We start from the raw sequence: 27,335 nt of genomic DNA on the forward strand, positions 1-27,335 counted from the left end.
TGCAATAACTTATCATTCTCTCTTCCTGATACACAAAGCCACAGATACACTTCATGGTCTGTTCTCTGGAGGTCCATGGTTACAGCCCAAACACAGTAATCACTGTACAGTAGGCATGACTGGCAATGTGCTTTGGTTCTCTATTTGCTTTTTGTAAGCTTTTCCACTTTCCAATCTCTGCAGTTGATAATAAATGAAGAAATGTTGCTCAAGGGCATGAATAAGGTTTAGGCTTAGAGAGATAAAATAGATGGTGTTGGTAGAATAAAACTAAGATATCAGCTTAGTCTTGACGTATACATGTTGAATTAGATATGCTCTGAGTCCTCATTAATGATCTCCCCTTAATAAGACAGCAGTGCTTTAGTAGCCTAGATTGGGGAAATGAGGAATTTAAAAGATCAAGTGCAGGTCAGTTAGATGGCTTAGCAGGTAAAGGTACTCGTTGCCAAAACTTACAACCTGAGTTTAATCCCAAGAATGTGCAAGGTGGAAGAAGAGAGCATGCTGCCAGTTGTCCTTTGCCTTTCTGATCTACACACACAATTTAATTTTTATTTTTTTAAAAGATTATATTGACAGAATTATCATGTATGTTGGTAAAGAACAATAGAATAAGAGAGAGTGGCATCATTTTCTGTGAGGATTCCACCACATTCTGTAGAGCTGTTGCCTGTCCTCTCTGAGCTGAGCATTCGTTTCTCCTTCTGTAAAATGGAGAACACTTCAGAAAGGAATTCTAGGAGTACTCAATAAAAATCTATTGGGTACTAATACAAGCATTGGTTGTCACAGTCAATAAGAATAAATGAAAGCATTTGCATTACAGTTGTGTAATTGTTATTCAATGCCACTGTTCTTGAGTTGGCCCATTCTACTTCTTCCTTTCACTAATTTGGTGTTACTTATGCACTCCATTGCTGACCAGGTCTTCTCTCTTGTCAGTTCCAGAGGCACAGCAGCCATCTCTGAAGACATATTGTCATTTCAAAGCACAGGCTAACTACAACCCAGACTGACAGTGATAAGTAATTCCATGGAGCCTGAAATGGACTCTGGCATTTCTCTCAAACTCCCATATGCCTCCAAGTTGTTCCCTCTTGTTTTGTGCTTCTTTATTCTCAACAGGTTTCAGATGTAATTTCTGAAGGTGAACATCATCTTCTTCTGAAAAATAATCCAGCAAGAATCAATGGACAGTAATTGGCCTCCAGGAAAGCATCACTGTCAAGTCAAAATATAGAAGTAGAATTAAACACATTTTTTTCCTTTCTTTTATATTTCAGCATGTACATGTCCACGTTCTTCCCAGGAAGGCAGGGGACTTCCCCCAGAATGACAACATCTATGATGAGGTAAGTCTGTCTTTTGTGACTTTATTATTTGATCACAAGGCCTGTCAGTGTGATAAAATCAACCCAATTAACCATATGTCCCCCCAGATGGAATCTAAATGGTCTTCTACCCAGTAAAACTTGGAAAGTGACAGTAGAAGCTAACAAGAGAAGAGTGACCACCAGGAGAATCTAAAAATAAATGAATTATTATATTTTTACTACTAGGGAAACCCAATATCAAGCCAAGTGGCCCTATGATTTCTGCTCTGTCATGGTTACTAGGGCACTTAATACCTGTGTAAAGACATAATCCTGAATCTCCATAGACAATACAAACTGTTAAAAGTAGAAATCAAACAGAGGGACATATAATTCCTTGAGACGAATATGCTGACATTGGAAGCTGGAGAAATGGCACAGTGGCTAAGTTACTTGTCCTAGAAGCATGGAAAACTGAGTTTGGCTCCCCAGAACCCCTATACAAAGATAAGAATAGCAGTACATGTATGTATTAACAAAATTAACTAATAACAAAATGGTTATGAAGGAGATGGGCGATCCCTGAAGCTCATTGGCCAGCTACTATAGCTAAATAAGTGAGCTCCAAGGCCAGGGAGACCCTAGCTGAAGAAAAACAAATGGAAAAGTGATGGAGAAAGATATTCAGTGCCAACCTCCAGCATACGTACATACATATGCAAGTATACTAACATTTACATACATATACACCATACACTTACAAAAACATTCTGCCTTTGCACTTAGCACACCTGTAGACTCTCTCCAAAGAGCATATATTCAAAGTGAAACTTTGAGTTATCCTTAAGAGAAACTACATTGATTTAAATAACATATGTGTGTCTTGAATCTCCTGAACATTTTAGAAGTTGTGTGATTTTTGGATCTTTTCATCCAAAGATACCAATGTCAAATCAATCCTACATGAACCATCAAGGGCTATGCAATCACCTCTAGGGTCCTATCCACAGGAGAGCCTTCTAGTGTCTGCTTGTGCTGTGTGGAACATAGCCTATGGTAGAATAAGTTAGAAGAAAATGTAAAATGATGTCTGTTTATATATTACCTATAGCCAAAGAATACAAAGTCTGGTCAGATAGTGCCAGTGCTGTAGAGTATTTGTATTAAAAGCACTTTGGTTGTAACAAGGAAAGATGTATGGATCAATTAACAATGTCTGTCTTGGGTGTCAAATAGAATAAGCAGATTTTAGTTATATATTTGATACTCTACTTTCAGACCTTTGGAATCAATTTCCATTTTTATCTCTAATTTTGGTTGTTTATCATGTGTTTCTGCTAACTATATGAAGGTCTCTAGCTGGTCCCTAGGGGTCATGTATATTATACATCTCTGTGTACATTCATAGGATTTTTCCTGATTAACTGGGCATTAAAATGGCTACATTAGCACTGAAAATTAAAAAAAAAAAACCCAGGAAGTTGGTATTTAATAAGAAAACTCTTCCATGACTCTCCTGGGCCTTAGTGGGTCTTTTGATGTCCTTTCCAATACTTGCAGTAGACTTGTGTAGGGTGGACACCCTCTAGCCGGTAGATTTGTGTGCTGGTTTGTGGCCTAGTGGCTGAAACTCTTTATTTCTCAGGGTTATCTGTGGTGTATTGTGTTTGAGTCGATGGAAAAGGCACAGGGAACAATTATTACATGTATTAAAACCCTCTCAGGTGATTCTGATGCAGATCTATGTGTAGGAGCAGGTGCTGTCTACAACCCCAGCTTCCCAAAACCTCTAAACGCTCTAATGTTAAGTCAGTTTTAGCAGATGTAGAATACAGGTTGGGCATTGATAATGACTTAGTCTGTGTGGTAAGAAAATCAGAGTTACAGGATCATTGTATACAGAGATATATTTAAAACACAAGTATAAAGCATATTAACGTAAACCAAGGTTAATAAAATGTTGCCAAGTACAGGTTATTTTAATGAATAAATTACCACATGATTTATATACAAGTGAATGCTGCTGGAGTAGTATTTAAAGTGCTTGAAAACACTGCTTCCTTAGGCTGATCAGTCACCTTGAATCTTGTTTATGCTCCAAATGTGCTATTGACAGAAGCTGTGTGGATGCATTTCAGTTCTATAGAAGACACAATGGCTAACATTGCACAGCACATGGCCTTTCTCTCCTCTAATACTCTTTTGCCCTTCCTGCATGCTCTAGTGGCATCTCTTGACTCACAAATAAAACAATACACATGCCAATGTTCCATATATCTCCTTTGTATGAAAAAGTAATTTCCATAAAAATGATTTTTCAGGCAAGAGTAGCTTATAATATACCCTATAGAGATAGAGGTACAAGACTAGAAAGCAACTGAACAACAGAATCAAGTTCATCGCAACCTACTGAGGAGGTGACAGTCAATAATTTCACTTGGCCTCCATGTCTTAATCTTCTTATCTTTAAAATGGATAGTGTATACGCCTTCAAAACCTGGGCTCAAGTATTATGTGATATACATATCCCCAAAGCAGATTTGGGGGTTGATATGCACTTGTTAATTTTGCCTTTGAACATATATAGAGGGTAAGTAATGAGAACCCCAATTTCAAGCCAGGTTGTTGGATATCCTCATTTAGTTCCATTTTCCAGAGTGAATAAATCACAGTGTTTCCAATGTTCTATCTGCATTTAGCAACTCAGACTCAGCTTAATCTTCCTCTTTGTTTGAGAAGCTTCTCTCGTTTAAGTACATAATAAAGCAATGTCTAGCAAGAGGCACGGGGAGCATGAAGCACTGGGCAGGCGTTATTGGTACACGATGTAATATACATTAGACTGAGTGATCTTAATCAGAAATTATAGGGTGATGAGGGATGACATTTTTTATACTGATGAAATCACTCACTGTGGATTATGTATATCCCAGTGACATAACAAACAGGCTGTCTTGAAGGCAAATGGGTGGGAAATAGAAACAGCAAGAAAACGAGCTCAGTGAATGTATTGCACTCCTACTATGGCAGTCTCATAGAGGTTTCCCTAAAGAAGTCCTAGATTAACTTATGTCATAAAATTATATTCTTTGTGAGCACAATTTTAAGGTAGCTAGTGATGACTGGAGAAGCTCCACAGAAGGGGTGCAAGATGGCAAGTTCTAGAAACAGAGAAAAGGGATGAAAGTTGACGAGGACGATTTGTAAAAGAAGACACAGACACTGTTTCTAAATATCTAACATTCTGGAAAAAAAAGGTTAAAGGGCACTAATCATGCTCTATGTGGAATTAATATGTCTCATGCAGTCTCTAGGAAAAGATCTAGCAGAATCAGGCTGCAAGGAGGCAGGCGTGAACACCAAAAAAGGAATAGATCAAAGGACCAGTCCTATCTGTGGATCTGTTCAGCTCAAGGTTGCTTGGAAGCAGGTGTGCAATTGGTACAGAGACCACATGGTTCTGCGCTCCTGTCTTTCCACACCTGGCCTCTTCTCTCATTTATCTCCCCTTGTAGATGCTTCAAACTTTTAACAAATAGTGTCTTTTCTTAGTATTGTAGCATTTGAGCAAGTGCCTCACAAAACCTTCCTCTTTTGTTTAGTTCTTAGAAATAGAAGAAGTAGACTTTCTTGACTTTTATGAGACTATCTTCTATCGATCTTTCCCACTCACAGCCTCTTCTTGCCTTTTCTGACTCAGCATTGCATATTGATGATCTGTGAGCTGGCTTGCTTCCTTAAGTGTGTTTTGTCATTCCCTGCAAAGTACTTTTTAATGCTGTGCTTCGTTTTTTGTCTGAAAAGTACTTTGTAATGAGATGGAATATTGCTACACATGTCACTCATGCTGTAGGTCAGCAGAGCTCAGACAAGTCTGTCTCTTACATACGCTGACATCCCTCACGTGGGCCATATCTATGTGTCTTTACGGTTCCCTCACACTGAGCTTTAAAGTCTTCCCCATAAATACAGAATGAGAGAGGCCAACATGAACAGTGCTGGTTTCAAAGCCTTTTGAGTTTGAACTCCTGTCCCAATCCATCTCCTGTCTCTACCATTCAAATGTTAGTTCTCTCAGGTACATCCACCAGGATCAGCACTTCATGCAGACGATCTGTATTATCTGTTTCTCTTTCCTGTTTGTTTGTCTATTTACAATATTGTGGCCCAAAGGAATTTCTTCAGCAACAATGTTGGGCTTTTCCCACTTCTATGCCAGCAAAAAGTCTCCTTCACCTATAGCTTGCTTTTGCCAAACTAGCATTGATTCCCCTACCTCAGAGCCTTTGTACAAATCGTTTTCTGCCTGCAATATCTGATATCAGGTCCCCTTCATGTAGGTCTGTGTGTTTAACCAAATCATAGGTCAAGCTCACCTGCTACAATAGCCCTTTTCCTTCTCTTCCTATATATAGCTAAAATAACCAGCCTTCTGTCCTTACTCCAGTAGCTCCTTCTTATTAGGATGCCTGTTACATCCTTAACAACTCACTCAAGATAATTATTAGTTTATATGCAACACTGGCATCTCTCAAGTGCATTGTAAAGCCTTGGGATCAGGGACCTAGTCTGGTATAGGGTGGTTCCACAGTGAATAACTGTTAACTAGTTGCACATATGACAGGATAAGTGTCACACTTAAAGAACTCAAAATTCCCTACAAGTTGAAACATAATTTACACAGAGGCTATCTTGCTTTCAGGGTGTTGATTCATTAACTCCTGATTACATTGAATGTGAGCATAACATGGTGCTGTCACCCATCTAAGGTTAATTTGATGGGGCATTTATGGAACAAAATCCTTTGGTCAGAAATCAGTGTGCTGCAGAAGGGCTGAAAGGTGAAGCCCACCACAAAGGTTCTGAGAAGCAATTATAAGCCTTTTCTGATTGCTAAACAAGTCTGGTAGACTTCATCAAGGATGATAAGTAACTTTCCCCCTTGAAACCTAGATCTGTCTGCCTGGAACACATAGAGATGTGGGTTTTGTGGAAAGCAAGCTGGAGAGCCACTCTGCCTCTCATTCTGACTTTATTATCATCTTGGGATTCATCTCCCCTTGTTCTCCCTCAACTTCCATGCCTTGGACTTGTCCTTACATATTTTACTCACCCTTCCAGCTACCACGTTTCAGAGCATGAGCCTTTCCCCTCAAATGAGTGTAAATGCCACCCTTTCTGAAGCATATAGGCCTCCCCCCAACTTTTACTACTCTCCATACATATGTGGGCACCCCACAAACTCTTCATTGTATTTTCTTGGAACTTGAATATAAGGCCTTCTCTGAACTCTTCAGGACTTCTATTATCTTGACACTTTGATTAAGATTATGATAATGGCATAAATAGCTCCTTGGATCAAAGAGGATGCATCACTAATGTGCAGGAGGGGAGTGCCTATTGCTTAATGCCATGGTATATCATTGAATTGGCTCAGTTAATACTTGTCCTGACTGTGTTTAAAATAAGCAAAAAGTCATAACTGGATTGGCAAAGTCATCAGATGTTCATGGGTGACATTGAATGTTTATGATTGTGTGCTATGTATAAAATCTATTGCTTTGTTTTGTTTTGTTTTGTTTTTTAAGGAGTACTTAATATTAAAGCAAAGGGGAATTGCAATCAGCAATTCAAAAAATGTAACCGTGAACTTTATAGACAGAGCAACCATGGGTTCAAGCATGTCTTAGAAAATAATTGCTTGGCTTAACACAATGTATGAACAAAATCAATTTACACAAATTCAGGTCATTTGGCCCCCGAGGGCTTAAGAAAACATTCTATTGCTGATGATATTTATTGTTGAAATTGGATCTCTTTCACACATCATTTGATGATGTACTCAAAGCCCATGGATTCCCTAGTTGATTTTGTAAAAAGGAAGGAATGTTTCAGTGAGACAGTTAATTAGCTGTTCTCCCTCTGGGTTCACTGATCTCTTCCTAGTGATTGCCAAGCTTCTGAGTTCATGAGAACCTTAGAATGCCACCTGATCATAAAAAGGCAGTTTTATGTGTTTCCTGCACTATTTGGTAAAAGAATTGGAATAGAATAAGAGCATAGTCATTCTTAGTTAAATGATACGCCCACATATGCTCTCTATGTTTCTTCGAATGTTCTTTGACTACCTAACTTAAGAGGCCTGGACTACGTTTCCATGTCACATTATTATCCTACTAAATCTTTATAATCCCTCACAGAAGAAGATAAAATTAGAAAAAAGTAGATTTATCAGGTTAAAAACTATTTCTGCTCCCCTTTCCTCATAAAAAAATGAATATTAGAGAAAATCAGGTTGGCTTCATGTTTGCTAGTGCTTACTAAGCATAGTAAAAAAGCAAAATAGAGCAATGATGATGGTGGTGATGATGATGACGATGATGATGACAATGACGATGATGGGTTGGGGACTGTCCTAGCTAGGGTTTTACTGCTGTGAAGAGACAACACAACTAAGATAACTTTTCTAAGGGATAGCATCTAACTGGGGCCAGCTTAGAGGTTCAGAGATTTGATCCATTACAGTCATGGTGGAAGCACAGCAGTGTCTAGGCAGGCATGGTGCTAGAGGAGCTGAAAGTTTTAGATCTTGTTCTGAAGGCAAACAAGAGAAGACTGGCTTCCAGGCAGCTAGCAGGAAGGTCTCTCAAAGCCCACCCTCCACAGTGACACACTTCCTCCAACATGGCCATTCCTCCTAAGAGTGCCATTCCCTGGGCCAATCAGATCATCAAAAGAAAACAGGATACACAACTGATGAGAATCATGTATGAGCCCTATAGCAAAAGACACAACTTCTATGAAGTCTTTATTTTTCTTATTAGAATTTACTTTAATAGATGTCACAAAAGGTCAATTTTTTTCTCAAAATTTTTCTGCTATGTCACTTGAGTATCTTCAGTTGCTTGTTAGTCATGTATAAACAAGAATAATGTGAATCACATGGCACTTGATGTATGACATTTATGGCAAAAGCTCTTCTTTAAAGCTCTCTCGTTGGTTCCTGAATAAGACTTTGCTGTGCAGAGTCCCATATGATCTTCATGGTAAACTCAGTCCCTAGACATAGCCTACAGTACAGCTAGAAGGTCCCTGGTAGTGAAGATGAAAAAATGCCTGCTCTGAGACACTCTTGTTGCTGGTGTTCCTCTGTCTTCTCTCATGCTTCTCACAAGGCAATCCTTTCATCTCACTGTGATGGCTATAGTCAAGCACCCATGAGGTATGGTACCTAAAGAATGGGCTATGTGTGTTCCAAATATAAAAAATTTTAAAAAGTTCATTTGGCTTATATTCAATGTTCTTTACATAAATAATAATAAATTATCACTTAAGATTAAATATTTTGGCATTTTGGATATCTATGATGCAATAAGGCAAATTACCAAGCAAAAAATCTTCTGAATCCATAATATTTAGACAATTGAGAATGTAGGCCTCAGGCAAGAGAAAAAGTTGATCTAGTAATAATTTAAGAGCCCAAACAGGTAAATAATGCAGAGGGAAGAGAGACATTAATTAATCATTAATATATTTTTATCAGTGGAAATTATTATGGCCTCAAAGAGAAAAGATCCCAAGTATTTGACCTAGTCTCTTGAAATAACAAGAAGAAATGAGCAAGAATTATGAAGAGTGGAGAAAATAAAGTTAGTTATATTTTAAAGAATCTATAAATTATTTTGCTTTTTGGCTATCAGTTGAAAATCTCTTGATGAAGTATTCATATACTTCAAATAAGCTTTATAATCAATGCCATTACCTCTTTATTGGAACAGGATATATTGTTGGAATTCATGCAAAGCTTGCCAGCACAGGTGCATCATAGTGCTGTCACAGTTTTGCTTTTGTTACCACAAGGTGGTATCCACCATGGATGTCCCCAGTCCCCAATCAGTGCTCAAGAGGAGACATCTAAGTGTATTTATAGACATTTTAGATTAAGAAAGATTTTTTTAAAAGGATGTGAACTTAAATTTAATAGTAGAGTTTTTAACCAAAAACAACCAGAAGGCTATCATTTTAGTACATAGACACTATTAAATAGTACTAATACAATATTTATATTCTCTTGTGGCAAAAGTCTTTGAAGCCCTGTATGTATTATATATCCCCAAAACATGTCACTTCATATTAGGCACAGGTTGTGGGTGAGTACCAAATTAAATAGTTCTAGAGTTGTTTAAACCCGGATATGATGATGATGGTGGTGGTGGTGGTGATGGTGATGATGAAGCTGAACTTAAATATGCTTATATTTCATCCTGCCTATCTAAATCCAGAAGACCATGCTGTGTTTTTCATCATATCAAATGATTGAGCTAGAGGTTAGTGTCTCTTATCAAAGATCTTGTTGGAATTTTAAAAATGAAATGACCAGTCAGATTGATATATGGGAGATACATTCATTTTTCTGTCTGTTTGTTGTCAGTACTACCAGGGATAATCATGAGATGATCCAAGGACTTTGTGGAAGGAGAGGCATTGTTTGAGTCATTATTTCTGCTGACAATCACCTTTGAAATGGGTGGCCTAGTTGGCTGAAATTTCTCATTCACTTTTGAAAGGAGATGCAATGTTCTTCTGTAGTAAAATCATGTAAGATTAATGGTGGAGATCCACATCCAACTTGCTTGGTGCTCAGTTCATATTCCATGTACTTGGAAAACCAGCTTTTCCATGTCTCAGGTTTTTTTCATCTATAAAATATATGTGGGTTGCTATGCAAATCGAATGGTTTCCTATATATGAAGCCTGAAGATACACAAGAAATGCTCAATAAATATTCACTGTAATAATTTGCACGAGCATTAATAGTATTACCATTATCCTGACAGAGCCTGTTGTGAAGAGCTGGTAGAGTGAGTTTGGTAGGTGACAGATCAGAGGTCATCTTCTGTCTGCACAGCACTCATCTGAGAAATTTCTGTTACTATGTGGAGGTGGAATGTAAGCCTTCAATGACAGTCATCTTTGAGCACATTAACTTTCCAACAGTCTCAAGCAGGGAACCTGCAGGATCCTGTCATTTAAACACGAAAAGGAAATCTCTTCTGAAGAGAAAATACTGAAGTTTATTCTAGGACTTTCAGATCACTTCAACAGACTGGCAAGCAGTGTTTTCTAGAAACTGTTGAGATACAACTTCCACATCCCAACTGAGAAGCACACTTTGAAAGGTTCTGGGGTTTGTGTGTTTGGTTTTGTTTTAGTTGAAAAAGGTGAAGAAAAGGCTATATTTATATATATCTAAACTGTATACTGAACTTACTACGCAAATATGGGGCATTGGGCTCTGCACAGACAGGCTGGTCTCCAGTAGAGCTGAGGTATGACTGCCGGTGGTGATAATTCACCTTCATGACATGGTAGGCGGTAGGCATTCCCTTATGCTCCTGGAACTCTGGCTCCTGCCTAAATTACTGCACCCCCCCCCCAAAGCTCCCACAAGAGAAGCATGGTCAGTAGTCATGTAGGCAATGGTCCAAGCTTCTGACCTTCAGGCTAGGCTGTTACCTAGCAACAGTAAAGACCATAAAAGGGGCTGTTAGGCCCCCACCTTGCTCTATTACCTCTTACTTATCTTTCTTCTTGCTCTCTTATTTGTCTCCTCACTCTCACCCTCTCTCCTCTCTCTTTGTCTTTCTTTCTCTCTCTCTCTCTCTCTCTCTCTCTCTCTCTCTCTCTCTCTCTCTCTCTCTCTCTCTTTCCCCTGCCTTTCTATAATAAAGCTCTAAAACCATAGAATGTCTCTGCTCAGCAAGGCCCACTGCACTTGGAGGATGGGACATGCTTTCTCCTAATCTCCCATCAGAAGGCCTTCCTGTGCTCCAGTCAAGATCCACTGCACTCACTCTTGCAGGTGTTGGGAACCTCTTTCCTCATCCCTCTCTCCTATAACCCTGGTGGCTTTAGCAAAGTAGCTCCAGGGCTCCCAAGGTAGGGCTGCCCCTTGGCCACCCCCTGAAGAGTGGGTCACAGGCTTGAATGCCCACCCAGGGCTGAGTGGAAAGTATATGGCAACTCTCCCATGCCTGACAGACCAGAGAATAGGTAAAATTCTGGGGCGTGGGTTTTTCCTCCCCCCTCTTCCAGAGGGCCCCCTTTTTAGTTCCCAATATGTAAACATCAGTGTCTTTCATGAGATTTACTTGACAAGGAGAAAGGACAAGAAGCCAGCATCATTAAGCTTCTGGATTAGGTTGCCAGTAATGAACAAATCTAGCTCTTAGATTTTTGTCCCAAGAGAAGTGGTGAAAAGTAAATAGAGTGAAATTACCATTGGATGAGCCACAGTGAGCTAGGCTCTATGTCAGGTGATTCACATACATCACCCTGCCTTTACAAACATCAAGGAAAGAAGCTGAACCTCACAAGAGGAAGCATCTTTTTTTTTTATAGTTGTGAAAAAGCTTTATTATTGTTGTTATTTCCTTTTTAATTAATTAATTAATTAATTTTTTACACTCCATATTTTATCCTTCACCCCTGTCCACCCTCCAACTGTTCCATATCCCATACCTCCTCCTCACCCCCCTGACTCCATATGGATGTCCCCACTCCCACCCTACCTGACCTCTAAACTCCCTGGGGCCTCCAGTCTCTTGCAGGTTAGGTGCATCATCTCTGAATGAACATAGACCCACAGTCCTCTACTGTATGTATGTTGGGAGCCTCATATCTGCTGGTGTATGCTGTCTGTTTGGTGGTCCAGGGTTTGAGAGGTCTCAGGGGGTCCAGATTAATTGAGACTGCTGGTCCTCCTACAGGATCACCCTTCTCAGCTTCTTTCAGCCTTCCCTAATTCAACAACAGGGGTCAGCTGCTTCTGTCCATTGGTTGGGTGCAAATGTCTGCATCTGACTCTTTCAGCTGCTTGTTGGGTCTTCCCAAGTTCAGTCATGCTAAGTCCCTTTGTGTGAGTGCTCCATAGCCTTAGTAATAGTGTCAAGTGCCCATATGAGGACACCTCAGTCCCACTTGGGAGGGAAAAGAAAACAATCAAAGGTGGGGAGAGAGGGAAGGAGAAACAGAGGGAGCGAGGGGGAGAGGGACCTGGAAGGTAAAGTGGATGGGGGGGGGGGTAAGGGGAGTGGACCTGATCTGGTATTGGGTGAGTGAAAAAGACAGAAGCCCTGAGGGTCAGCAGAAAGAATAGAAATAGGCATCCTAGGGAGATAGGAAGTTGGTAGGACCCTCCAGAATGCACTAGAGACATGGGAGGTGAGAGACTCTCAGGACTCAAAGGGAGGGACCTTAGATGAAATGCCCAACAGTAGGGAGAGGGACCTTACAGAGTCCACCTCCAGCAAGAAGTCAGGGCATCAAATGAGGGAGAGAGGGCCATTCCACAGTCACAACTCTGACCCATAACTGTTCCTGTCTGAAAGAATTACAGGGATGGAAACATAGAGGAACCTGAGGAAAAAAAGTTCCAGCAACAGGTCCAAAGTCCAGCTTCCTTAGATTCTTAATGACAAAGCTTGTTTATACCCAAATCTGTTGAGTACATCTTCGTTCTTTGTTTCACCCTTTGCTTTGGTCTTTATTTTCATGGAAAATCAAAGATAGTGAGCTAAGCATTTTTCTTGGCTGTGTTTTCTGGACACACACACACAAATACCTTGGATATCTTGTATGCCCTACAAGTCTTGGATATATCCCTGCTAATTAAGTATGTAAAAACACTGAAGAAAATGGCATTTTAGAACGTTAACAGTTTGGGTTTTGTTGTTGTTGTTGTTATTGAGGTTGTTGTTGTTGTTGTTTTCTGCTTTTAGGATATAGCTTATGAGTTTTCCAGCTAAGGAACTTCATTATAACTCCTGTTTGTGTAAACACAAGGAAATCATCAGCACACTCTAGTCCAGCTTCTACAGTTCCCAAGGTCATTCTTTCGAAGCTGATTTTGTGCACCAAACCTCTTAAATACTTTTGCATGCCTTATAGTATATTCATGTCATGATAACACACTAAAATATTTAAAAGGAAATTGCTGCCTTATTTTTTCTCAAAAAGAAACTTACAACTCTCAATGGGCCATAAATATCTTCTAGGCCAGCTGCTCCAGTCCCCGTTGGAAATCCGCCTTACAGTAGAAGTAACTAAGAAACTCATAGAATATTCCCTTTGCACTGAACAGCAGCCTTGTTCTAGTGCATATACTTTTCTTTTGGAAAAATTTTGTTTCTTCTTAGACCAGTCCCATCATTATCAGAAGGGCATTGTATGCCGTGTCAAGTACACTGAGAACTTTCTGATTGTCTTCTCTGGAGATCTTAGCCATCCCTTTGTGTTAAGACCCAGGTTCTGTTGATTTTTTTTTTCTCAAGCAGAGAAAAGCAAACAAACTTGTTGCTTAATTCACCTCACATAGCATAGCAACATGCACAAGGTATATCTATCATGCACATAGCTTTCCTGGAATGTTTTGTCTTGTTTTGTCTTGTTTTGTTTTGTTTTGTCTTTTAATTCCAGTCTCATCTCAAAACTGAGAATTTCAGAAATGTATTGGGCTCAGCAGCTCCTGATCTGGGATAAGGCTGAAATAGGCTTGAGAAAGCAGAAAGGCAAGATTGTCCTCACCAGGTGATGCTCTCAAATGGAGAAGCGTGAGCTGATATGATTTGATATTAGCAATCTGGTAAATTAATACATCCAAGAGGCCACTTCCCTGTGTTGCTTCTTCTCAGGTATACCTCATAATGGTTTTTAGGATAACAGAGGATAAGGAAACAGACCTGAGCTTCATGTTTATGTTTCCTGTTTCTAGCCTGACTTCTCCTTGCTGCTTAGCTTACAAACACCAGAAATATCATCCTTACCTCCTCCTCACTATGTCTGCCATGCAAAACAAAAACAAAGACAAAAACTCTCAACTATCTCATAGGCCAGGTTCCCCCAGGACAGTAGTTATTTCCATCTTATTTCCCCTGTCCTTGGACACACAGCCTCAGTTTCCCCTTCGTCAATCAGCAGCAAGCCCCCATAATTCTCAGCATGCCAAAATGTCCTTTTTTAGCTCAGTTGTGCACAAAACATTTCATATTCTTAAATGTCAAAGGATGACAACATCTTTTTCAAGCCAGAAGGCCTTCCAGAAGAGAATGGAAATTTAAACCTGGAATACCAAGCCTTAACTTAGATATCAGTGGGAGTAGTAACTCCAAAAACAACCTCAGTAGGCAGTTCTGTACCCCAAGTGCATATCTTGGCATCTACCTCAAAAGTAATTTGGTAAATGCCCCACCCCACTGCAAGAACCCCACCAATGCTCTCAGTGACAGACCATCCACATATGCTTCCATACTTAGAAGGGTGTCTACACCCTGCCAAGCCAGCAATAGAAACTTCTCTGTCATCCTCTAAGCTCAAAAATGTTCTTATCTATGTCATAGTCTCTACATTAACTTAGAGTGACTGCCTACTGACTTTGAATATGGGAAGTGTGCCCCTAACTAAGAAATCCTTTAGAAAGAAGAAAAGTCCAATAATAATGGTGCTGATGGTGATGATTCTGATAATGATGAGAGATAGAAACACTAACCAAATGAAAAGGAAAGCCAACCAAGCAGAAGCCAGAAATAGATTTACCACTAGACAATCCAAGGAATATGTAGACAGGTCAACACCTTGAATATTATTAGCATATAGAGGTCCAGTTGAAACTTCTTACCTTCAGTAATCAGATAATAAATTTTCACAAGTCTCACAAGAGACAGCTATATCAGGGTCCTGCCAGCAAAATCTTGTTGGCATATGCAATAGTGTCTAGGTTTGGTGGCTGTTTATGGGATGGATTCCCGAGTGGGGCTTATGTCTCTAGCTGCATATAAAGCAGAAGTTGACCTAGTCAGCCATCATTGGGAGGAGAGGCCCTTGGTCTTGTGAAGATCACATGCCCCAGTACAGGGAAATGCTAGAGCCAGGAAGCAAGAGTGGGTGGGTTGGGGAGCAGGGTGGAGGGAGGGTATGGGGGACTTTCCAGATAACATTTGAAATGTAAATGAAGAAAAACTATCTAATAAAAAAATGAAATGTAAATAAATAAATAAATAAAATCACCATGGAAACTCTCTCTCTCTCTCACACACACACACACACACACACACCACAAAATTTTTGACAAGTCACCCTGTTCCTTCCAATTTGCTGTAGCAGCAAATAAAACCAATGAGTATAACCATCAAACTGTGAGGCTGGTTCCTCTTGCAGTTGAATGCTGATTTAGTGCTGTAGAGTAGGACTCTTCCATAGGCAGTGGGTTACCTTTAGACACAAGAGAGGTCCTTATATGGCACACCTGATGTACACAAGGGAAGAATGAGTGGCAATGACCATGCTATATTGGAAAGTAGAGGCCACTAAGACACCCAGTATAGTGCACTCTGATAAAGGCTTCTAGAGTCTAGTGAAGAAAATGGCTGCTTGGTAATGGGGTACTTCAAAGTCCTCCCACAGTGAATAAAATTCTAGCTTTGTGTCTGATGAGATTATGGGCCATTCATTTTGTCTCCAGCTCAGCTTCCTTATGTCCCAGTTGGGATGGATTTATCTTGGTCATCTCAAAGCCTGCTTTCAGCACTGATTCCTAGTGATGCTATGACACTAAATAGTTCAATCAGGAGAGAACCACTTGTCCCAAGGACTCCTTCCCTTTGATTTCCACAAGGAGGCCACATTAGCATAGCAGAAAGGATATTTACATTGCAGTTGACTTTTAAAATTCACTGAGAGTGGAAGATAAAAGGAAAACACACCAGATGGAGTGTGAGCGCCCTACTATTTCAAAACACAGCCATTTCCACTAAATTAGTTGGCACAAACTAAAAATTAAATATCATCCTGATTGCTATTTACAGTTGTCAACATGACAACTATAGTTTGTTTCCAAAGGAGAGAAGATGGTGCTAAGACAGATTAGAGTATTTTTGGAATTGTACTTTTTTGATGGAAACATTAAAAGAATAGTCAATTGGATTTGAAAATATCAGGGAAATCATGAAGGCAATTGAGACATAACTCAGCCCCTGAATTTCTAGAAAGACTCCCAGCAAAGACAGTTCAAGCACATCTGCCAAGCAAACTTCAGTGTCTTTAATTTTGACTGGTCCTACATGCGATGACTCTTGATGAGTTTTTAGCTACAGACTCCTTTGGAAACCAAACTAGTTGTATGTTTTTTAAAACATACTTACAAATATAGGTTAAATTTTGCACTTTCTTTCAGTATTGTTTAAGTCCTACTTGTGGAAGCCCCAACACAGTAGAGAGAAGAATGAGCTAGAAGTTCAAAAGCTTATTGTTGTAGTTTTAATGGGAAATATCCTCATCTCAAGCATTTGAATGTTTAGTCTCCAGTTGTTGGTGCTGTTTGGAGAGGTTTAGGAATTGTATATGGTCTTATTAGAGAAAGTTTGTCACTGGAGGCAAGCTTTTAGCTTAAAGACTCTTGCCATTTCTAGATCATGCCCTCTGTTCATGTTTGACATACAAGCTGGGAGCTCTCCACGGCTGCTTTAAGTCCGTGCCAGCTACCTGCCTCCCTACCATGCCTTGTTTCCCAGTGGAACCATAAACCCTTTCTTCTTTAATGTGCCTTGATGGTGGAGTTTTATCAATAGAAGAGTAACTAATGCAACTGTTATTAATACTAAGACTAGCTTTCTTCAAAATTATACACATTCATACGCACCTAAAATCAAGGAATACCAGTCATGGCCTTTGGGTTCGGCATTTCCTTCTAAGCTCCAGCTCTCTGAATTAAAAAACATTGTGCTAATTTATTCTCAGAGTAAATGTCATCCATGCACTGTCAGGACACCCAGTGAGGAAGGGGAGACTTCTGCAAAGGAAATTCCTCAAAGACTTTGGCACTGTTCTTCAGGGATCCAGCAATTAAACACAGCTGTTGCCCAGATCTCTTACCTTTTAACTAAAGGTCCACTCCTGGAGTTACACAGCAGCTTCCAGAAAACTGGCCACTGGGATAAATGATTATTTGTGCCTTATAGGTTTGTGTGTATGTGGTGGTGATGGTGAGAGGGGGTGCTGGCAGAGAGACATATAAAGACAGGCAGAGGAGAAAAACAATGAGTTTGATTTCTATTGCTTGATTATTATAAAATATCCAAGTATACAAAATAATTGTCTTTGATCTTCCTTATGAATTTTTTGAGCTACTAGATAATCCCTTAAGTGGTGGCAATTTGTCCTTATAGTATTTCTATTAGTAAAGGAAGTTAACCTATTTTCCTACCCATTAATGTACTTTCCATAATAATTAAGTAAAAAAGGACTCAAACTGTGCCTTTGTAATATCTACCAGATAATTTGAAATAGAGACATTTAAAATCTCATAGATATAGCTGAACCTAGAATTACTAAAAATAAGTTTTTATAGATTTAAACCTGTTGATATTCATATTTAATTAAAGTTGAAACTGCATAGAACACACATATAAAAGATATGTCAGGCATTGGTTGGTTTAACCCGGTCATACAAATTGTGTGATCAGGTATTCAAAGTTATTGCTTCTGATAATGCCCCTATTCTGAATGATACAAACTTAGAATTCTTGAGTTTTATCACTGGCTTTCAAAATTACCAAGTGTCCTAGCTTTACTTCTGTTACTGTGATAAAATGTTCTGACATTTATTTCATTATTTTGAGAAAATCAGGACAGGAACTCAAGCAGCTAGTCCTACCCACAGTCAAGAACAAAAAGAGAATAACACATTGTGGTTTATCTGCTTGCTCTCAGCTAGCTTTTTCCTCTATTATATAGTTCAGGATCCCCCTTAAAAGGGAATGATGATGCCCACCGTGGGCTGGTCCTTGCATTACCAGTTAATAATAAAGATAATGCCTCATAGACATATCCACAGGCTGACCTGAGCTAGACAATTCCTTAATTTTGGCTCTCTACCCTGGTAATTCTAAGTTATGCTAAGTTGAAAGTTAAAAGTTAAGTAACACACCAGATTGTATTAGCTTTTCTTGCCAGACTACATGTAATTTCTATTTTTAGCTGCCTCAAAAATGTCTGGGATAGCTATCTGGGAATTTTTCAAGGTTCCAAAATTCTGTCCTCAGTTTGTTCTTCAGTTTTGTTTATTTGATTTTTCTTTAAGATTTATTTATTTATTTATTTATTATATATAAATACACTGTAGCTGTTTTCAAACACACCAGAAGAGGGCATCAGATTTCATTATGAATGGTTGTGAACCACCATGTAGTTGCTGGAATTTGAACTCAGGGCCTTTGGAAGAGCTTAACTTCTGAGCCATCTCTGCAGTCCATTGTTTATTTGTTTTCTTCTTTGTATTTTTGTTGTTGTTTTATATTATTTTGGTTGTTGTTGTGTTAGGATTTGTTTGGTTTGTTTGGTTTGTGTGTGTGTGTGTGTGTGTGTTTATCTAGCTAGTGTCTCTCTGTGTAGTCCTGGCTATCCTGGAACTCACTCTGCAGAACAGGCTGGCCTCAAAGTCAAAGAGATCCTACTGCCTCTGCCTCCCAAGTGGTGGGATTAGAGGCATGTGCCACCATGTCCCACATCTTCCCTTAATTAAAGAGAAAATTCCATGATTTTGTGAAATTATTGCTTTTACCCAATCTGTCCCAGAAGTTTGAGATGGAAGATTCTGATGCAGTTCTAAAATGCAGCCAAGGAAATGTTTTCCTGGGACTTCCTTTTTCTTCCAGCTTTTCTTTTCTTTTCTTTTCTTTTTTCCTTCTTAATTTTAAGTCATGGTAAGTACTTTTCATGATAAGTACTAATTCTCCATCTAGAACTTCATAGGAAATCTACCCCATTTTTAACCACTATTTTATGGTGTTGATTGTTCCATGGGAAGCAAGAAGAAAACAGGCCTCATTGTCCCCATCTCCTTGCCATCCTTGTGGTTGTCACTGGCCATCATTAACACCCAACCCTGCATTCTGCCTCCAGTCCTCTGAATTTCTACTACACATTTTACATGTTAGTTTCCTTAAGTGCAAAGCACTCCACTGCAGAGCTAGGAAAGCTCCAGTGTCAGGACTGGGCTTCCAGGAGTCTTTTAAATGTCACCCTGCCCTCTCTTGACTTAAGAGTGGCATTTGGGCGCCATTAGTTTAATGAAAGTGCCCACCTGAAAACCAACTCATTCTGTTTTCTCAGATTGATGTTTATGGTAATTCTGAAAATGCTGCCACTGTTCACTCAGTTCTCACTCAGTCCATATTTCTGAAGAACTCCCTGATGGCTCCCTGTTCTCTAGACCTTCCCACACATTTTGATTCTCAGAACAAGAAAGCAGAAAGGCTCAGTGCACCTGAGTAATAAAAGATTCACATTTATGTTTGACCTCAGCTGAACTAAAAATAAGTTTTGTCATTGTTTTTGGCTGAACCTTTGTCAGTCACTAAATTGAATCTTCCCTTTTTGAATACAACTTTACTGAAATATCATTCAAATCCTATGCAGCTCTTTTATTTAAACTCTATAGTTTAATGATATGTGATCCACTGAGATTTTAGTAAACTCAAGTTTCAAATTTTCATGGATGGCCATCTTTATTATGTACAAGTACTTCTGTTCCAGTTTTGTCAGGAATGATTGTGTGTATGTATGTGTGTGTATGTGTGTGTGTGTGTGTGTGCTACGCAGTATGATGACAAGACATGTGATGTATTCATTGTAAAGCAATTAGCATAATCAAGTTAATATATCTAGCATACCACTACAGGTGATTACTAGTTTTCTTGTAGGAAAAAGATCTAATCTTTTAAGAATATTGAAATATACAATAAATTATTGACTGTGGTCACCATGAGGGGTACCAGATGGTCAGAATGTAATCACCCTATATCTGAAATTTTTTTTTAATTTTTAATATTTTTATTACATATTTTCCTCAATTACATTTCCAATGCTATCCCAAAAGTCCCCCATAGCGCCCCCCACTTCCCTACCCACCCATTCCCATTCTTTTGGCCCTGGCATTCCCCTATATTGGGGCATATAAAGTTTGCAAGTCCAATGGGCCTCTCTTTCCATTGATGGCCGACTAGGCCATCTTTCGATACATATGCCGCTAGAGACAAGAGCTCCGGGGTTCTGGTTAGTACATCATGTTGTTCCAACAATAGGGTTGCAGATCCCTTTAGCTCCTTGGGTACTTTCTCTAGCTTCTCCATTGGGAGCCCTGTGATACATCCAATAGCTGACTGTGAACATCCACTCCTGTGTTTGCTAGGCCCCAGCATCGTCTCACAAGAGACAGCTATATTTGGGTCCTTTCAGCAAAATCTTGCTAGTGTATGCAATGGTGTCAGCGTTTAGAAGCTGATTATGGGATGGATCCCTGGATACAGCAGTCTCTAAATGGTCCATCCTTTCATCACAGCTACGAACTTTGTCTCTGTAACTCCTTCCCTGGGTGTTTTGTTCCCAATTCTAAGAAGGTGCACAGTGTCCACACTTTGGTCTTCATTCTTCTTGAGTTTCATGTGTTTAGCAAATTGTATCTTATATCTTGGGTATCCTAAGTTTTGGGCTAATATCCACTTATCAGTGAATACATATTGTGTGAGTTCTTTTGTGATTGTGTTACTTCACTCAAGATGATGCCCTCCAGGTCCATCCATTTGGCTAGGAATTTCATAAATTCATTCTTTTTAATATCTGAAATTTTACACCTTACCAGCAGATCTTCACTTCTCAGAGCTGGGGAACTGCTGGTCCACTCTTTGTTTCTGTGAGTTGAACCTTTTTAAATCCCACTTATGTCTTAGTTAGGGTTTCCTTTGCTATGAAGAGACACCATAACAAAGGCAATGCTTATATAAAGTACATTTAAATTAGAGCTGGCTTACAGTTTAGAGATTTATTCTATTATTGGCATTGCAGGAAGCATGGCCACAGGCCAACCTGGTGCTAGACATTGCAGTGAACATTCTACATCTTGATTCAAAGACAGCAAGGAGAAGACTGTCTTACACTGGGTAGATCTTGAGTATAGGAGAACTCAAAGCCTACCCGTACAGTGACACACTTCCTCCAAGAAGTCCACTCCCACTCTAACAAGGCCATACTTCCTAATAGTGCCACTCCCTATGGGCCAAGGGTTCAAACACATGAGTCTATGGGGGCCAAACCTATTCAAATCACCACAACCTATGAGTGAAGTGGTACACATTTGTCTTCTTTCTATTTTTAATGTCCTCTAGGTTAATATATGTTATTATCAGTATGAATTTCCTTCTATTTTAAGGCCAAATTATATTTGTGTGTACCATGTATACACACATACATACATATTTTCTTCATCCATTTGTCTTTAGGTGGACACTTTCCTTTTTTATCTTGGAATAATGCTATAGTAAGCATGGGGATCTTCATATCTCCTGGAAATAATCTTATTTTTCTTGTATACATACCTAGAATTCAGATCGCTAAGTTGTATAATGGTCCATATTTTAAATGTCTGAAAATTCCTACTAGTGCTTTTTCATGATACTCACACTAATTTACATCCCCACCAACAATCTACAAGTGTTCCTCTTGTTCTACTGACTGTCATACTTGGCCTAACAAGTATGAAGTGATAGCCTGTGGTTTTTATTAGCACTTCCCTGATGATTAATGACATTTAACATTTTACCATCTTGGCTATTTGTATTCCTTCTTTGGAAAGAAAGTCTGGGGATGTATCTCAGTGATAGAACATAAACCCAGAATGCAGAACAATTTAGTGTCCAGCCTTGATGCTGCAAAAAGCTTTTTGTATAACACCTTTACCATCTTTGAAATTTTGACATATTATTTGCTATTCAATTGTCTAAGCTTCAAGATATTTTAAATATATTATAGACATATTGCAAGTATTTCTTCCATTCAGAAGTTCTGTGTTTTTTAACTTTTTTTTTCTTCCTGATGTGCAGAAACCTCTCCTTTTGTTGTCAAAGAATATCCTCCCATAGGACTGAATGTAGGTCTGTTTCTGGTTGAATGGAAATTCAGGTTGTTTACTTTTTAATAATAATCCAAGAATAGCTCTTTTCATTTATAATTATTTTATGGACATATATTTTCATTCTTGTTCAATAAATAACTAGGAATGTAGTTACTGTGTCATATGACAACTCCATGTTTAATTCTGGAAGATTGTGCCAAGGTATTCTAACACCATCACTCTGATTTACATTTCCAACCATCATTCCCATCTCCCCGAGTCTTCATGAAGACAGCTGTTCTAATTTCTCAAGATTACTCATCCCAAGGTCTGTGAAGTGTGAGCTCCCTGTGGTTTTGATTCGATTTTCCATCCTGGTAGCTAATCATGTTGGGTATTTGTCCATGGTTTTTGTTCAATTATATTGGGAGAAATGTCTATTCATATCCTATGTTCATTGTTTCAGTTAGATTTTTGTGTCTGTGCTGTAGAATTGGAAGAGGTTCCTTCAGCATTTATGTTCCTCTACCTGATCAACACCCCTCTGGGATATCTAGAGAAATACTCTTCAAGTTTTGCCTTCTGTGGAGAGCTGCCTGGTAGAAGGGCTGCAGTACCAGAAATGTCTTACTTTACAACTTCTTAGTTTTATCTTGGTGAATCAGACATAAGATGCTTACACATCTCACAGAGAGGAAGAGCAACTAAGTTTGAAAGTCCTAAGACAAAGTCCTGTTCAGAGACTGTACTATTTTCTACCTACAAATTTTGTAGAAAGGTCATTGTTTGCTTCCATGATACCCAGCACAGGAACTGCTGAACATGCTGGGACCTTGGTAAAATTTTGCTGGGAAATAACTGTGATCATTTGTTTATATATGGGCCTGAAATCCCCAAATAATTACTATTTGTGTATGTGTATCTGTGTGTATGTGAGGGCACATATGGTTAGAGACCAGAAGTGGATTAGAGATGGATTAGCAGGGGAGGCTAGCTGAACAGCAAGCTACAGAGTTCTGTCTGTCTGCCACTGCCTGATGCTAGGATTAAAAACACATACAATGCCCAGCTTTTTGTTTTTTCTCATGCTCTTAGGACTAAATGCAGTTCTTCATGTTTGCGAGACAAGCACTTTACTGGGTAAGCCATTTCTTCAGCTCCTTCTATGTGGACCTTTATAGAAAGTGTTTTCCAGTCCCTGGCCTGGTAGGAAATATGGTGTCAAAAATGTCTGATTCTTTACCTCTCCAATGACCTATATCTTTTCCATCACATCTATCATAAAGCCATAGCAACTGCAAAGATCTATTATTATTTATACTGAGATATTCTCGCCCAAAATAAGGCTCCTTGATGTCCAATGCTGGGGGCTAACAGAAGCCACCAGCCCATTATTTTCTTTGAATAATTACATAAAAGTTTTTCCCACTGTACTCCAACTATTGCAGTCTTCTCAGACAACTCTGCCTTCTCAGAAAAGATGCTTTTCCTTTGAGAAACTGTGTGAACAATTCAGTGTTCCATGCACACCATTTCTCGCGCACTCACATATTCTACTGTAGATAGCTCTGCTTCTTATTCCTAACGTTCATTGTTAGTAGAGGAACAAAATATGAATGGATTTTCTAGTTGGCTGGGGTCACACTTTAGATGATTCTTGGCATCAAGATATAGTCCAGCAAGAACATAGCTGGGTGAGGAGATGCTCATGGCTTTGTAATGAAGGGATGAGAATAAAGGCTCAGAGATGCCTCTCACCATCTTGGTCTCAGTGTTAATTGAATGAGCCTAGGATGTTTTTCATGTTGTAGAAAATCCCATCTGACAATGTCTTTTAATTGTCTCGTGGGACGCCTGGAACGAAATTCTCATTGTACTGTAGCAGCCATTCTTATTGTCACTGTTGTGGCTTTCATGTTACTGCTGTCATTGTGCTGTAGTGAATGAGGAGTGATCAGGGTATGAACTTGAACTTCCTGGCTCTTCTTTCTCTGTGTGGGTTGTAAGGCGAAATGGCTGCAAAAGAAAGACAAAGGCTGTCAATAATTGACAAGAGCTGAGAAGAGAGACGAGCACAAGCCAAGTCTGTGGTATGTGCTTTTTATCTAACAAAGGCAATTGTGTTCTCCCTTCTGGCTAGGACTTACCAGTCCCCAATATGGAATTCTGATCACCAGATCTCATCACCATTTCTAGGAAGGCTAAAAGTTGAATTTTGACACTGGAAAAAAAATTCAATTTAGGTTATTCAACTTAGGTTAGTCTCAGTTCACCCTAATTAACAAAATCAAATAGAACATTTATTTCCATTAAAACAAAAACAAAAAGAAATACCCCTCCCCATTTTTTTTTTTTTTTTTGATGCAGAATAGTACTGGATCTAAAGTCCAGCAACATTTTGTCTCAAGGCTGTGAACTTTCCCAGGGGAATCACTTTCCTAGGAATTTGGACTTACCTTTGCTCTCAACTAAAGACAGCTTCACTATTCACTTGAACAGCCATCAAATATTTGTCAAACAAACCTCATGTGTCCAGCGCTGAACAAGGATTAGAGATAAGTGATAAAGAGCCCTGCTTTCAAGGTCTTGATCAAGTAAGATAGACCAACATGCCCTAAAATTATCCATGATGAACAGATGCCAGCTGTATCTCTTCATCCTGCCATGGATGAGCAGGAATATGAAGGGGACTTACCAGATAAGAGGAATTTGGGAGTAAAGCTACTCCATCTGTAAGGTTAAAGACTGAACATGGGTCCTAGTGCATAAAATAGTGGGTTCAGTTCAGGCAACCAGGTAGACCAGCCACAGGCAGTTGAGTAGTCCTGTCAAGCAATCGGTGACAAAGTTGCACTTCAGCTCCAGGAATAGTCATGGAGTCCTCTACTTATCCATCCATGGTATAAGCACAGATATCACATGATAAGTTCATGTAAGGCCATGTTAGGGTTCATTACTATACGGGATCCAGTTGGGGAAGCTCTACCCTTCCCTTGAGTCTGGCATGTCTGCTTGGTTCATGGGTCTGGTTTCCCTGATAAGATTTTAATATGTCCAAGTATGCCTATAGTCTCAGTTCACCCTAATTAACATATAGAATGGCTTCTGCTCCATTCCCAGGAATGAGTCACAGATCAGTCTATGTTGGATCTGACAACAGTACAGTTTCTAGCTTATCCAGAGTGATAGTCATTCCTTTCCTTCAAAATAGAGTCAAAAGTTACTTAGAAGATGTTGTCTCCCAAAGCTAGCAACAGCCTAAGCAAACATTTTAGTACAGAGTAGGGAAAACCTGATCTATTGGTTCTACCTTGTTCTGTGTGACACCATCCACCAAATTCCCTGTCATCCTCAACTTACCTCCACCTTTTTCTACATGCCTGACTTGCATTCAGAAGCATGCCATGATCTCCAAAAAAGTAACGATATACTTTGATATCATCTTGGTTTCCACAAGCTATGACATAGTACACTTTCATTATACACTGCTGGACATAAGAGAGTCAAGTAATTTTTAACAGTAACATAATTATGAAAGAAACAGACTAAAACTAAGTTTCATACCATGACAGTCTAACCATAATTGGAAAAATACGAAATTACTCTTTTGGCTATATACTGAGCATCATTAACATCATTTTATTGTTCTTTCATTATTTCACTGTCTCTTATGTGGGATTTTAAAAGACAGGATGAACTTTAATACAAGACGTATGAAGAGAGAAATTTGTCTTGTGAATTGAGTTTCTGTGTTACAGCTGCTGGTTGAGGAATGTCAACTTCTTCCCTATTGTCCTGGTGCTAAGTCTCCTGTTAAATTGATGATGTTTTAAACAAAGCATGTAATTTGGGAATGACTTTGGAAATTCTAAGAAACTATTTAGCGAGAGACAGTTCACATCACTTTCTTTTGAGATGCTTCCCCTTAACAGTTCATTTACAAACCAGTGCTTTAATCCTAGGAATCCAGTAGATACATTTTGACCTCTCTTGGGCCCAGCACTGTCTGGGGAGCAGCAGAAAATTGGCTCCCTGCTATGACAGAGTTGATGTCCTGGTGAGAAGGATGTACAATTTACTGACAATTAATAAGTTCTCAGACTGTATCCCAAAGTCCAAAGGCAGTTAAAAAGTGACATATCTGTCACATATGTCTAGGAAACTTAAGGATACTTTTCTCCTGGATAAGCTCACTTTCAGGTGGTTGTAGAGGACCAGCATTCCTAGGCTATGTCAAAGTTTTTGGAATGAGAAAGAAGCACAGCCATTTTCGTTATGCAGGGAGACAGTGAGTATGCTCAATGTTGAGTCATTGCCAGTGCCAAGCATTATGGGGCATTATGGGGCAGGCACACTGAGGGCTCTGGAAGAGTTTGAAGATAGACATTGACTGATCTGCTTCTTAAATTTTAAACAGTGCTAAGGTTATTGTATAGAGAATGGCAGTTAGACATTAAGAACAAAGGAAGATATGACCTATCACAGATGAGGCTTGTAGCTTGGATGTGCCTGCCTATAGCTTTAAGCATGAGAGAAGCCAATGGATTCTAAATAGAGTGGAAATATTTGTTTTGACACAGGTTTCACTGAGCATCTCATGAAGTTCAGGGTGACCTGGTAGTCACTACATAACCAAAGGTCTTCTTGAACTGATCCTTTTGTCTCCATCTCCTGAGTTCTGGGATTATAAGCACGTGCCATTTTGTCCAATTTTTGTGGAGCTGAAAATCAAAACCAGTCTTGTGCATTCTAGGTAACCACTCTGTGAAGTAAACTACATCCCTGTACCCTAGCTGTTTTGATAAGGGAACTAATACTGCTTAGGCAACGGCAATACCAGTTACCATGAAGGAGTGACAGGCTGGGAGAAGGACAGCTTTATTAGTGGTATCTAATGTGCTGGAGACTAAACAGTCAAAGTTATGTTCAATGATCTCTAATCTTTTTCTTTTCCTTTATGACTTAGACATCAAAGATCTGCTTGCTTTACCGTGTAGAGAAATGAAAGCAATGCTATTGTTTCTGTGGTAGCCTGATTACTCCCAAGCATTCATCACCTAAGCCCCAATAAAGTGTGG

The 27,335-nt window shown here is 39.2% G+C and overlaps 1 protein-coding gene across 3 annotated transcripts in view; it reads left to right on the forward strand.

Annotated features, from left to right (window-relative positions):
* Positions 1-27,335, forward strand: part of Fhit (fragile histidine triad diadenosine triphosphatase) — a 1,639,467-nt gene that overhangs the window by 1,421,267 nt on the left and 190,865 nt on the right. For all 3 annotated transcript variants that reach the window (XM_085828369.1, XM_085828370.1, XM_085828371.1), the window contains exon 8: positions 1,287-1,355. In XM_085828369.1, the coding sequence (XP_085684495.1) occupies positions 1,287-1,355 (69 nt within the window). The remainder of the gene's footprint in view (positions 1-1,286; positions 1,356-27,335) is intronic.

Source organism: Mus caroli, unplaced genomic scaffold (assembly GCF_978045245.1).
Source record: "Mus caroli unplaced genomic scaffold, Mus_caroli_1 scaffold_12, whole genome shotgun sequence".
Classification (NCBI taxonomy): Eukaryota; Metazoa; Chordata; class Mammalia; order Rodentia; family Muridae; genus Mus; species Mus caroli.